Source organism: Pholis gunnellus, assembly GCF_910591455.1.
Source record: "Pholis gunnellus genome assembly, chromosome: 5".
NCBI classification, from domain to species: domain Eukaryota; kingdom Metazoa; phylum Chordata; class Actinopteri; order Perciformes; family Pholidae; genus Pholis; species Pholis gunnellus.
In genome coordinates, this window is record NC_136531.1 from 25125349 (window position 1) to 25139153 (window position 13805).

General features: G+C 45.4%; 1 protein-coding gene across 3 annotated transcripts in view; it reads left to right on the forward strand.

Annotated features, from left to right (window-relative positions):
* The window catches only part of apbb2b (amyloid beta (A4) precursor protein-binding, family B, member 2b), a 50208-nt gene that overhangs the window by 17961 nt on the left and 18442 nt on the right, over positions 1–13805 (forward strand). For all 3 annotated transcript variants that reach the window (XM_079159112.1, XM_079159114.1, XM_079159113.1), the window contains exons 4-7: positions 1197–2271; positions 12353–12597; positions 13047–13178; positions 13633–13704. In XM_079159112.1, the coding sequence (XP_079015238.1) occupies positions 1218–2271; positions 12353–12597; positions 13047–13178; positions 13633–13704 (1503 nt within the window). In that variant the 5' untranslated portion in view covers positions 1197–1217. The remainder of the gene's footprint in view (positions 1–1196; positions 2272–12352; positions 12598–13046; positions 13179–13632; positions 13705–13805) is intronic.

Consider the following 13805-nt stretch of genomic DNA (forward strand, 5'->3'; position numbering starts at 1 on the left):
CGCGTTTTCACACACACGCTTTCACACACAGGCTTTCACACACACACGCTTTTCACGCATGCTGTGGTCAGCGGTCAGTCGGAATAGAAATAACCCTCCATACTCAGAGCTCTTCATGCTGAGTGGTTCCAGATCGCTGCTCTACGGTGACATTTCTCAGGAATGTAGAATGTAAGCCTGGCAGTAGTCTGCACTTTAGTTATTGTCAACACATCCCACGCAGAAGGCCAAAACCAACCCTGCGTTCTCTCGATACACTCTCCTCTCCCTACCTTGACCCCCTTTGTCCGTGGTTCTCCTGGAACAGCTGGGTACTGTAGTTTTTAGCAAACGCTACTCAAACAGGATAGATAGTGTGTTTGTTGGGTACTATTTCCAGCTGTGGATTTGGTGCACTAGTATTTAGAGAACCAGAAAGGAAAGTATACACTGCTTCAGGCTTAACACTTGTTAGTAGTTTAGATTTTTTCATGGGGTTTGTAGTCAAGAAAACCCAACTTTTCTTTAAAGGATGTTTTCATGCGTTCAGCAGGCTTGAGTGTCTAATTACAGCTCTAGGATGAGAAGTTACATTTCTGTGATTGTGCAAACCAAACCAGAAGAAAAACAGCCCCGAGGTTAGGCATCATTGTTTATCCACGACTGTAGCTTTTTTCTTTTTTCAATTGGGTTCAAAAATGTATAGTAAACACTGTATATTTTGCAGGCCAGCATTATATTTCTTTCCTTTTTGCCCCTTTAAAGTCTGTAAACCTAAACATCTGTTCTTTAACTCTTTCTCATCTAAAGAGCCAATAGTGAATATTTGCATCAAAACGGTTTATTGCTAAATATGTTACAAATACAAAGATTTGGGCTTGGTGATTGTTGCGTGACAATAAACATGCAATAGTAAAAGACATTTACAATAAAATATTATAAACAAACAAACAAACAAATAAAGAGTACATTCAAACAAACATGTTATGAAAGCGAACAATATGTATGTATAGTATTTATAAAAATGAGTCTTTATTGGTTATATGTTTAACTTAATATATTGTTGTATTTATGTTTTCAAATGTATCGGCTGTTTTCTCTTTTACACTGTTTGCTGCTGTAAGATAATTGTTCAATATTGGAACATATCCTCAGGAAGCAATGAGACTGAAAGCTGACTGTGTTGTGCTCATGTTCCTGCTCTCCCCCTCTTTCAGGTGACCCCGTCTCGTGCTGCGATGATGTCGGTGGACGTGACCAACCGCAACTGCCCGGCTGCCACGCCTCCTACTTCGCTCAGCCTTCGCTCCTCGCACAACCAGCTGCTGAGCGGCGACGTCGTCCGGCAGGGCTCCGCCACGCCTCCCAAGTGTCGCAAAAAGTACGCGCTCACCAGCATCCAGGCCGCGATGGGCCTCGGGGAGGCGGCGGCAGCGGCGGCGGCGTCTTCATCCTCGCCGTCTTCCCCATCGCGGTCCCCGACCCCCAACAATCCCAAACTGGCCAAGAACGGAGCGAACCAGCTGCGCAAAGCCGGTCAGGATCACAACAAGAACACGACGGACCTGGAGCCCGAGGCTATGGCGGATGAGCTCAATGTCAACGCGGCCGAGGAGGATGAGGGTCACGCTCTCACCAATAACGACCGGGAGGAGGACGAGGAGGTCGAGCTGCTCTCAAACACTGACGCGGAGCCCGAGCAGAAAAGTGAATCAGACATGGACTGTGACGTTAACGCGACCTTGGAGCTCAAACTGAACGGCAACACGACAACAGACTTTGACTTGAACATCGACGCAGAGGAGAGCGACGACATCAGCATCCTGTCCGAGAAGGAGGTGATGTCAAAGATGAAGATTGAGGAGGACGGAGATGAGGAGGACAGAGATGATGCGGCGGCGGAGGAGGAGGAGGAGGAAGACGGGGAGAAGAAACCTCTGCTGTCGGTGCGGAGCGAGTCTCCAGTGCAGAAGTGCGATGTCTCTCCGGGCCTGGAGCTTATCTCCGACCTCTGCTCCAACCTCAAGCTCCTCCGTTCGGGCGGCAAGGACTCACCGGTGCCCCCTCCGCCCTCGCCACCCAAGCACGCCAGCCAGGAGGATGCGCCCCTGCTCTCCGTGGCCTCCTGCTCCTCCTCCTGCTCCTCCTCCTCCTCACCGGAGACAAAGAAGGACAGACGGACGGGGGCAAAGACGGACTGCGCTCTGAACCGCATCCAGAATCTGAACCCCAGCGACGAAGAGTTGAGCTGGACCACTCTGTCCCAGGAGAGCAACTCCCCGGAGGTGACAGGTACGTCCATTGACACAAAACACGCTGCAGAAAGTCAGTTTCACAGCCGCCAACACTTAGTTTTCATGTGAGTGTGTGCCGGCTACTCTGGTTTGTTATTTTCCCTCCTGTGTTGCAATGTACCGTTCTATATATGGGGACCGTGTGTGTGTGTGTGTGTGTGTGTGTGTGTGTGTGTGTGTGTGTGTGTGTGCGTGCATACAGAACTCAGACACTGCTGGAACAGAATAACAAACACTTTGGCCTCCAGTAAATCTCCCAGAATCCCTCTGGGACAGGAAGTGCCCTCCTAACCTTGTGGGTGGTTAGCAGGCTAAATCTGCTGCGTTCTGTTTCGTGCTGTGTTCCTGCGCATGTGTGTGTGTGTGTGTGTGTTCTTACCAACCCATCTGGGCCTGCAGTTCGTCTTGATAGTCGGAAAAAAATCTGTCTGCAACTGATTATTTTCATTATCAATTCATCTGATGTAGGGCCGTCAAAATTGGCCAAAAATGACTTTCTAATATTCCTTCTTAAAACAAACACATAAGTTGAAACTATTTAGGTCCATGACAGGACAGCTTGTCCTAGCTGGCCGCAAAAGACTGCTCAGGGAGGCGCATTGAGCTGAACTTAAGTTCAATCAGGAGAGACAAGTGAATGGTTAACATTTATTATGACAGATGATGCGTTAATGAGTAACACAGAAATTCTTTGGCGCTTGAACTCGACGAGGAGATTTGTGATTGAGTTGTGATTGCCCTGAGCGGCAACAATATAAATCCCCCCCGTGGAGTCCAGACACTAGTGGTGGTGGTGGTGGCTGATGAGGCTGATGGAATGATGAGTTGATGAAGCTGATCCGTGAAGACTGGGCGGAGATGGGGAGGTGGAGGGGTGTGTAACAGCAAGATGAACGTACTGAAGGTAGAGAGACAGTCATATTTAAAAAGAGACAGCAGCTAGATGATAGGCCAACAATGTCATTGTTTCATTGTGCTATTGGCGAGAGAGACCAGCTGATCTTAACAGCTGATATGATCAACAGCCCCAAACAATGACAGCAAGGAAATAATGAGTGAGCATGAGTAGTGATTGGCAGATGTATGAGAAATACACTACGGGCTGAGGCATGCGAGACTATAGTCTTCCTGTCTGAACTTACGCTCGAGCTTCAGTTGTTATTCCTGCTGTGAAAGCCCGCAGCGAACAAGGAAAGGCTGATTTGTGAAGTCGAAACGAGGAGTTCACTACAGAACCCCAAACAAGATGGCGGCTGTCTGGAGGGAGATGGCCTAAAAAATGTCCTACTTCCTGGCGGCTACATTGTATGTATTTCCTAGTAAATATCTCAATATAAAGCTTGAATAGCAAGTGCTACTCACCCATCTTTTAAATGGTAATGTCTCCAGTGTGATCTGGAGCTCACAGCTGATGGTTTGTTTACATGATAAGGTAACATCCTGCTGTTCAGGCATGTCTGTCTCTCTCTCTTTCTCTCTCTTTTTTAATCCACAATCAAATATTAACTTTCACATCTGTTTTTTTTTTTTTTTTTTTACTGTCCAAATATTTATTTGGGTTTAGAATATCCATTGACTGCTTCTATGTCAATTTATTCATAAAATATATATTTGAAAAATGTCTAAAGTGACGTCTTGAAATTGCTTGACAGCACAAAACCTCAATAGATTCAGTTTACTGTCACATAACACTGGAACGAGAAGACGTTAAAGGTCTATTTATTTATCGGCGTCGTTACCTTGCATTGAGGATAAATTACTACTCTACTTACCGAACGTTGTGGTGAGTCACCGCCTCCTGTTGTGGGCCACTGCTCTCTTAAACTAGCTTGTACCTTTGCAGCAGGTCTGTTGAAGTCATTGCATTTCTTCGTCGGCGTGACGTAAAGATCTGGATGTCCCGTTTAATGGGGCCCTTAAAACTCTGCTCCTCGGGCCTCGCTGCGAGACATACGAGGCACATCCATCTCCTCTGGAGCAGCATGCAGCCCCCGACCTCTGAGCTGTAAACCATCCGCTGCTTTTTCCTTTTTCTCCCAGAATGCTTCTCTCCTAGCTCCCCCTTTTTTGTGGTTCTAAGGCTCTGAGCATCTGTGCGTTTCATTTCTCTGTGAGTGTGATTGTGAGCACGCTTGTTCAGAATTTGTCAGAATCTACTTTCCAGGTGTTGCTCTTCTTCATCTAAGTCATTCCAGAGTCAGGGCTCGACAGTAACGGTTACTCGCTTCCCCGCAAAGTAGCTACACTCTGTGTTTCGGGCAAGTGGAATGCCTCAGTCGTCCTATCGGGCAAATGAAAGATACATGTGATCTTTATTAGGGGCCAATGATCAGTAAAAATATGCGATCGGGTGATCCCCCTTAATGCCTGATAATGCTACATTATGAGCAACAAATCCATTGAAATCAGCAACTTTATTTAACGTTGCTCTCCTCTTGTCCGTTGTTAGCAGCCGGTTGGCACCACAGTCGTGATTGGCTAAATAACGGAGCTAACAGCATAGCAACATTTTCATCACACATAGAAATATTAAATTGTAATGTATTCCCATCATGCTGCTCAGAGCAATCACAGTGAACCGCTCTTCTGCCGACAGCTTAGAGTCTCTCCGTTATTCTGCTAATAACAAAGCTAACGGCTAATGTGTGCAGGTTCCATTCAGTTATATTATGGGGCGTTCAAGCTCCAGACACACACAAATGGGTATTGTGCGAAGGTTATTAAAACATTATAATGATGTGTTCAAATGTAATCTTGTAAAATGTAGTGTGGGCGAGACATTTGAATAAATCCAGTTGTTTGAAAGATGTTTTCACAGCAATATAATAAATTAGGGCTGCACAATTATGGCCAAAATCATAATCGCGATTATTTTGATCAATATTGAGATCACGATTATTTGTCCCAATTATTCATTAATGGCCAGTTACCGGACCATAGATGCTTGGGGGGGGGGGGGGGGGGGGGGGGGGGGTAAGCGACTGTTGCATCGTGCGCGCTGATCGGCGCGATACAGAGAGCAGGGGATTTGTAAATGTGCGACCATGTAGTGACAGACGTCACATGCTGGCTTGTAAATAAATTAAGCACAAGTACTCGTCCTTCGAGCTCCCGGCTCTCTACTCTTCTACCTCTACAGGGTGCGCGCATGACAGCTCTCATCTCGTTCGCCCCCTGGTGGTCGGCTGACTGTTAATTGAGGAAGAGCTTGATTTCATATGTAGCAGAGCACGTATTTTAAACGTCAATATCGCAGACGATCATGCTCATTTAATCGTGGCAGCCAAAATCGTGATCGCGATTAAAATTCGATTAATTGTGCATCCCTATAATAAATAAAAAAATAATACATATTAAAGAGGGATGTTTGACTTCCTAACACTAGCTCTAAGCATCTTATGATACATAATACTATACTAATGCCTCCCAAAAAATGAATCAAAGCAAATAATTAAGAAAAATACAACTATTTATTTCCTATTCCTTTGAATTGTGTTTTATGCAAATAACCACTATAGATGACAATAACGGAGTTAAAGTAAAACATTTAAAATGTTTTTTTGGCCAATTGTTAAAAATCTCTTGTTGATTTTATTAAGTAAGTTTGGCTACCGGGTGAGTAAAACCCCTCAGCCTCTCCCCCCGAGGGGCTATAGCTGTGGATCAATGCTGGTGTATCGACGAGCCCAGGACGGGGACAAACGTAGACGCTGCAGTCTCTTAGTCAAGACGTATCGTCCTCGCGAGGGTTTTACTGAGGAGTCGACCGTCCTGATCCTGGCATCGTTCATGTTGTCGATATCTAACACATAGATGCCCCCCCCCCCCCACATCGACAAAGCCGTGTTGTTTTCCCAGGTGTGTGGCACATTCCTCTGTGGATGTTTGCGGGTTGGAGGGCCGGTACGACGTCGCTTTCACACAGAGGAGCCAAAACACACACACACACAACATGAGTGCAGTACAGCATGTGAGAGTCAGCAGTTTTCTTTTGCCAGATGTTGAGCTACTTTTTTCTCTCTTTCTCTGTCTCGCTCACTTCCTCCAACATTTCTTCACCCTCAGTTTATCGAGGTCCTCCTCTTTTCTTTTCTCCCCGTATGCCTGCCTTCCTCTCTGCTCCTCATCCTCGCCCCTCTACTAGACATGATACTGAATGAAAGATGATGTGTGTTGGGTTGCCAGGGACAACCAAGCCAGGCTTTAGGGAAGGTCAAACCGAGGGAGAAAGTGTTGACATTTGATGAGGAAGATTTCTTTGTGTCTTTCCGTGTGCTTGTGTGTGCGTGTGTGTGTGTGTGTGTGTGTCTCTCGGGACAGGAAAGGGAGGGCAGGCTTATCTGAGCTGTTTGTGCTCCAGATGGAGGGAGAGCAGAGACAACAACAACAGCAAACATAGCTCAGCTGCAGGTGGATACACATCCTCCTTCTCTCCCCCCTCTCTCTTTCATTCACTCTTTTCTCTCTTCATGTTCTCCATGCCTTTCTGTCTCCCCCTCTCTTGCAGTATTCCCCCTCTCTCTCTCCTCCGTTCTCTCTCTCTCTCTCTCTCTCTCTCTCTCTCTCTCTCTCTCTCTCTCTCTCTCTCTCCATCCCTGCCTGGGGTTTGCTCTGTTTGGTTACAGCACTGGGCTTTGCTGTGTGAGAGGCAGCTAGCTAACTATGATGCTGGGGAAAGACTACATGCTGGCCATTGTGATTGTCAATTACGAGGGTAGGTGCATCTGTCGGGAGTCGGCTGCAAACTACAGTTTGAACGCTGTGTGTGTGTGTGTGTGTGTGTGTGTGTGTGTGTGTGTGTGTGTGTGTAGGTGTGTGTGTGTGTGTGTGTGCACAAGCATGGGTATATGTGTCTGTTTCAACACAGGGATAAAGTTTGTCTCTGCAATGGTGTCGTTCTCTAGATATCTGTGGTCTGTGCATGCTGTGTGTGTGTGAGTTGGTCATGGTGGTGTGTGTCTGTGTGTGTGTGTGTGTGTGTGTGTGTGTGTGTGTGTGTGTGTGTGTGTGTGTGTGTGTGTGTGTGTGTGTGTGTGTGTGTGCGCGCGGTGTTGTTTCACTGAGAGAACATGTGTATGTGTTTTGCACTCCCCTCCCCCTCTCTGCTCAACTCTGCTCTGGCAAGGAGCTGCATGCTAACGGAGGCTATCGTAGGCTAACTGCTACGTAGCTTGGCTGTGGCACGTTTCCCCACGGGCTGCACGATTCAGCTCTTCCCGTCTGATTCCACACTCAGAGTGTGACTCTGCTAACTTGAAGGCATGATGCACCATTCGAGCCAGTGGTATCCCCCCCCCATTCTCTCTCGCTCTCTCTCTCGCTCTCTCTCTCTCTCCCCCCCATTATATACGTACATGCTTAAATCTACATCCAGTTCATCTCATGCTGGCACCAGTTCTCCGAGTCACCATCTTCCCCCTCTCTCAGTAGACAGACACTCTCCGGTTCTCTCTGTCGTAGTTTTTCTGACCTATTTTTTTGCTCATAAAAGACTGCAACTCCCAGAAGGCTCAGCTTTACGGCTCCTTGCTCTAAAGCACAGCCTTCAGCCCCCAGGGGGGATGTCTGCCAACAGCGTATGTGCGCATGTTCGCTACACTGTATGAGCCATTTCTGTTTCCATTAAAACAACCAAACCTTTAATAAACTGTCTGGACTCCCCAGTCGTCATGGTGACATGTGGCCTGCTGCCGTGGCGATAGGCCCGTGGGCTGCGTTTCATCTGCATGGTCAGCAGTTTGAGAACTCTTTAAGTCACTCTCACACACACACACACACACACTGCTGACCAGTCCCCCAGAGCATAGATCACCTTTATGAGTCTCTACATCAATGTCACACACACACACACATACATGCCATCAATAGTTCTGTGTGTGTGTGTGTGTGTGTGTGTGTGTGTGTGTGTGTGTGTGTGTGTGTGTGTGCGTGTGGGTGTATGTGTGTGTGTTTCAGCTAGCTTGACTGCCAGGAAACTGCAACCTTCAGATGAGATGACATTTAGTACACAAGTGAGAGAAGAAACAGTGATATAGTGATCTGTGTGTGTGTGTGTGTGTGTTTTTCAAGGTAAACGCTGTATTTCCCCTCACATTCCATCACTGTCAGATAAATGATGGTAACGGTCTGCTCTCTGTGCTGCCGATGTGTTAGAGAAAGGAAGTTTAGATTTTAAATTACAGGAAGTGCTGTGCTGAGCGAATACTTTTTGTACTTATTTGATTGCAGTTACATTCATTGTTGTTATTATTTCTCGTCCGTCAGCTTCATTCAGTTGAACATGGAGTTATGTGTAACGTTAATAACTGTTGATTCTACATGTATATAGCAGGTGAATATAGGAAAGAAGGGCTCCCACACTGCTAAAAGTTTCCCTTTGTGCGAGTGATATGCAGTATAAATTGAGTTTGCAACACTGACGCTTTCATCGCAATATGGAATAAACCTTGTAATGCACATAAGACCTCTAGGGTTAGAGTCAAGTTCAGAGGGAAGGCTGCATTATTAGAAGCGACACGAACCACTGCAGACCTGGGCCCTATTCCACGTACGTGGTTCAACTAAGTCGATCAAATGTCCTATTATCCAGCTTAAATTAACTCGATGATTGACATCAGGCTATCTCGGTTCCTCAAAGGCTGATCCACGCTCAAACAGTCTCGTTAATTTGAACCAGATGTCAGACAACAGGATCGTTGCGCGTGTCCGTCCTACTTCAAAAGGGGGAAGCGTCGATCACCAAAACCATGATTTTCTAACAGTACAACGGCAAATAAACTCAAAGAAAGAGCCTCTTTTTTCTCCGCTGACGAGCAGGAGATGATCATGAACACATACGAAGAATTCAAGACCATAATCATGGTGAAATCTAACGCTGCGAGGGCGAGACGAGAAGCAGACGTCGTTAAAAGTATTGGGAAAATGTATAGGTTAATTTTAAGTGCCTCATCACCCCAATCAATCAGATGATATTTCTTTAAGTAGGCTTAATGGAATGTATCATCCAATGAGATCTTATAGCGAAAATAATTCTATCAACTCTTTCAGAATAAGTAGATAAAAACAAGCCCAAAGAGTATCTAACTGATACGCATTAATAGATACTTATGAGGATATATGTACTGTATGCGCTTATGTATCATCAGTGGTGTATAAAGTACCCAAAAGCCATACTTGAGTAAAAGTAAAGATACCTTACTGGAAAACGACTCCAGTAAAAGTGAAAGTCGCCTATTAAAATACTACTTGAGTAAAAGTCTTAAAGTATCTGATATTTACTGTACTTAAGTATCAAAAGTAATTTTCTGATATTAAATGTACTTAAGTATTGAAAGTAAAAGTACAAGTACATGCTGTTAATAAAAAAGCAAAGGGTCAGAATTTTGAGAATTAGGAAGTTTATTCTTTTAAGTGTTGTGGCCACCATGACCAAGGACAAGGAGTTGTGTTGAAAATAATTGGGTTGGCTGTCCATCCAGGAGCAACAATGTTCAACATCATATATTGTACATAAGTATACTTTTGCATCTATGAACTATGGGCCTGATTTGAACACAAAGGTTTTGCTCAAGCTGAATCTGCAATTGGTCGACTGCTACCATCATAACTCGATCTGATCATCCACCAAATGACTCAAATATCAAAACATGATCAATACTAAAGTATTACAAATCGTAATGCGGCGCTCTCGCGGATTCGGTCAATCATATGGTGTGGTGGCTAGCTAACGTTAAGTTAGCTAACGTTAAGTTAGCTAACGTTAGCCAACTAGTGCTGCAATGATTATAGCTAAGATGACTCAAATCAACAACATCTCACAACTGTCAACACTTCCTCAGCTCACTAACTCGCTAGCGATCTGTCTACTACACTAATTGTCTCATTTGATTTACGATAGCTAGCGAACGTTAGCCTAAAGCCGTGTTCACACCAAAAGCGTTTCACGCGTTTGACGCGATTCGCGACGCGTGAAACGCTTTTGGTGTGAACGCACCTTAACATACACCATGTATAGCTAAATTAGAAGATCAGACACCTGTCTCCCCACCTCCCCCGCCAAAGTTATACTCCAATCCTGTGGGAAACACTACTAGATATCTAAACAGGTTTATGATAATTATGATAACTAAACATTAACGTTGCGGCTCATGGGATCATGCACCTCAATGTGTTTCCTGTGGTTGGATGGGGAGTTTTTGAATGCCAATATTTCAGTAGCTTCGGGAAAGCATAAGAGGCACTTCATCCGGTATGAAGAATCTTTCACTCCAACTTAAGAAAACATTTCTCGCAATATATGGCCACGGTGTTGGTCTTCGTCACCACCGTCGTTTTGTTGCGGGAGCAGCAGGTGCTTCCATCATGAAATCAGTCATCGTAGAGTGGAATTCTACTTATGTAGTCGCTCGCTAGCTAGCATCCTGGGCATCACTGGGAATCAAAACACCGCGGCTTTGAGAGCACTTGTTTGCAGTTGCGCATTAACGTGATTAACAAATGATTTAACTTGCAAGCTAGGTCCACTGATTCACCAAACCTGCTTGCTTGCAGTCTGTGTTCTACCACAGTCCCCGACGTTGGTCTCATGATTCATTTTTTTTCTAAAGATAGATTTTATTTTGTAGCGAGTAACGAAGGTTTCAGGGGAAATGTATCGGAGTCAAAGTATCAGTTTTCTTTGCAAAATGTAGTGAAGTAAAAGTAAAAGTCAATAGAAATATAAATAGTAAAGTAAAGTACAGATATCCAAAAAAACGACTTAAGTACAGTAACGAAGTATTTCTACTTCGTTACTATACACCACTGTGTATCATGTACTATATATATATATATGTGTATATACATGTATGTGTAGATTACCATATAGAATAGGAGTTTGAATATGTGTGTGTGAATCTGTGTATGGGCGGATCAGTGTGTATGTATTATTCATAATAAGCGGCGAGAATAAATTGTGTGTAATTCTCTCTATTCTTATCATGAGTCCACCTTAATCATGTTCTACGATAATGATATCTATGGTGTACTAATAATACTGTCATATCATTATGAGTGCTTTCAACCATCATGTAGTTCAACCAGCCATCAAGAGGACACGGGAGTAAGTAAACACTAAGCACAAAAACATTCAGAATGGTGAGTCAATACAACATGTGCCATGGTAATGTAATGAACACATCCATAAGTTTCTTAATCGCCAAATAAACTTTATGAACAACACGGCATGCAGCGGCTTTCCCGATGTTCTCCGCATCACCGACACTGTACAAACATGAACCACTCGCTACACAGCGCGAGGCTGTGATCCAGTCCGTGAGACAGTAGATGGCGTGTGGTGTTCAATGTACGGCTCGAGAAGGTCTTTAAATAAATGATTCCTTGTTGGCAGAATCGATAGCGCTCGTACAGGAAGTCATCATGATGCGATAACGGATCTTAGCGATCTCGAAGAACTCTCTTCCTATAAAACGCTAATCTGACTAATATCGCTTCCTCATCGATGGATCTCTGAGGAAGGGAGCTGACACTTTTTTCCGGGGGAGTGGCAGCTTATCCAGCGGATCTAGCTCAAGCCTGCTCTGGAGCAGGTTCAGGCTTATGGATGTGTTGCTATGGTGATTTTTCCAAACTTGCTTCGAGGAACCGAAAACCCTCACTTATGTAATCTCATCCTGAAAATTATCCGGCTAACTCAGTTAGCCACGTACGAGGAATAGGGCCCTGCTGTTTTCTTGATCTGGAAAACGAAGTGGCACCGATGACGTGGTCCCTCATTTTTCTGATTTCGTTGCCTCTTAAAAATAATTAGCTGTCGGTGTTCGTGGTCTTCCATCTCACGTCACATACAACAGCAGCGTTTACCAAGTGTTCCTCAGTTGTCTGAGGAAAGACATGGCTGGTCGAATGACAGCTGCTGCTAATCCCAGTCAGCTGTTGATATTGTTCAGTGTGTGTGTGAGTGTGTGGGGGGGGTTAACTTCCATTTGATCACGTGGAGAAAAAAACCTTATGTTTGTGTGTGTGCATATACATGCATTTGTAAGAAAAGTACAGAAGAGGTCTGTGATTTTTCCCGGCAGATATCTGGAGTGAGCAGTCCTTCCAGACCGACCCGGACCTGCCTCCAGGATGGAAGAAGATCACGGACATGGCCGGCGTCTACTACTGGCACATTCCTACGGGCACCACCCAGTGGGAGAGACCCGCCGCCCGCCCGGCACCCCCGGGACAGACCGAGTCCCAGGCCCCGGGCGAGCACGCGGCCTCCACGCCACGCAAGCACTCCCTGGGCTCACTCAGCCCCTCGCCCACTCCTGACCATGAGGTGAGAGACGGAAAACCACAAGCTGACACGCGTTTTAGCTCTGACTTCAGTCTTTGTTTGTGTTTTTCTGCTTTGTGCTGTAATTGTCAGTTATATTAGCAGCTGTTCAACTGGGATCACCTGAGATGGTTCAATCCACAATGTAAAGAGACGATGAAGTCACAGATTTAAAGTTAGGGAGGAACTTTTAACTGGTGATGAAACAGTCTCAGTTTAATACTGGTGCCTCTATATGACCTTCATAAGTAAACACAAGAATGTAACACAAATATAATGAAGTCGAAATGACATATGCCATAGTAATATTGACGTATGCCTCCAATGCAATTCACTTGAAAATTTAAATCCTCTTTATTAGTCTCGTTTGTGTTTTTAGACAAGTCCTCCTGAATCCACTGTGTGTGTGTGTGTGTGTGTGTGTGTGTGTGTGTGTGTGGGCTCACTTGCAGGCGTGCCAGGCGGAGGTCTTCTTCAGGGGTTCGACCCGCTCGGGCAGCACCACCTCCGACAGCTCGGTGGAGCCGCTCTCCACTCACGAGCCCGCCATCGCCACGTGCGGGTTCGTCAACAGCTGCTACTTTGTGAGTAAAGCGTCCGTGGTGTTCTGCACGTTTTTAAGCCTCTGTATTTTATCGTATGTCCTGACTGAGATCAGCCGAGGGACTGGCAGACATAGGCAACGAGACGACTGGGTACAGGGAGCGAGACAGAGAATGGCGACGCCGTCGATACTGCAGTCGAGCAGCAGAGCACAAGAACACGGAGTCAGTCAATCAGTCATCATGCAGAATGATGGAGGGATACGGAGAGAGGAAGGGAGAGTGATGGAGAGGAGCACGGTGTAGATAAGATATTGATCCAGTGAGAATGGACTGATGTTGACAGATAGATGTGCCAAAATCTCATTCTGACCTGTCGACTGCTAGCCAGTGATACCAGAGCCAAAATGGCAGACATAGTCTTTTTTTTCTTTTTTTCTTTATTTCTTTTTTAAATCTTCATTTCTCCCCGGCTCCCTCTCTTTTCCCTCCTCAGCCTCGCTCCACATCTCTGCAGGGGAGTCCTGACCCAGAGAGTCGCTCCCAGCTTCTTGAAGATGAGGACAAGGTAGGATACTTCAACACCGCTCTGTCCCCCTTCTGCTAACCGCTCGCCCGGTTCTCCTTTATCGCCCCGTGGAGTTGAGCTTAATGTCTTTCTTTCTGTGC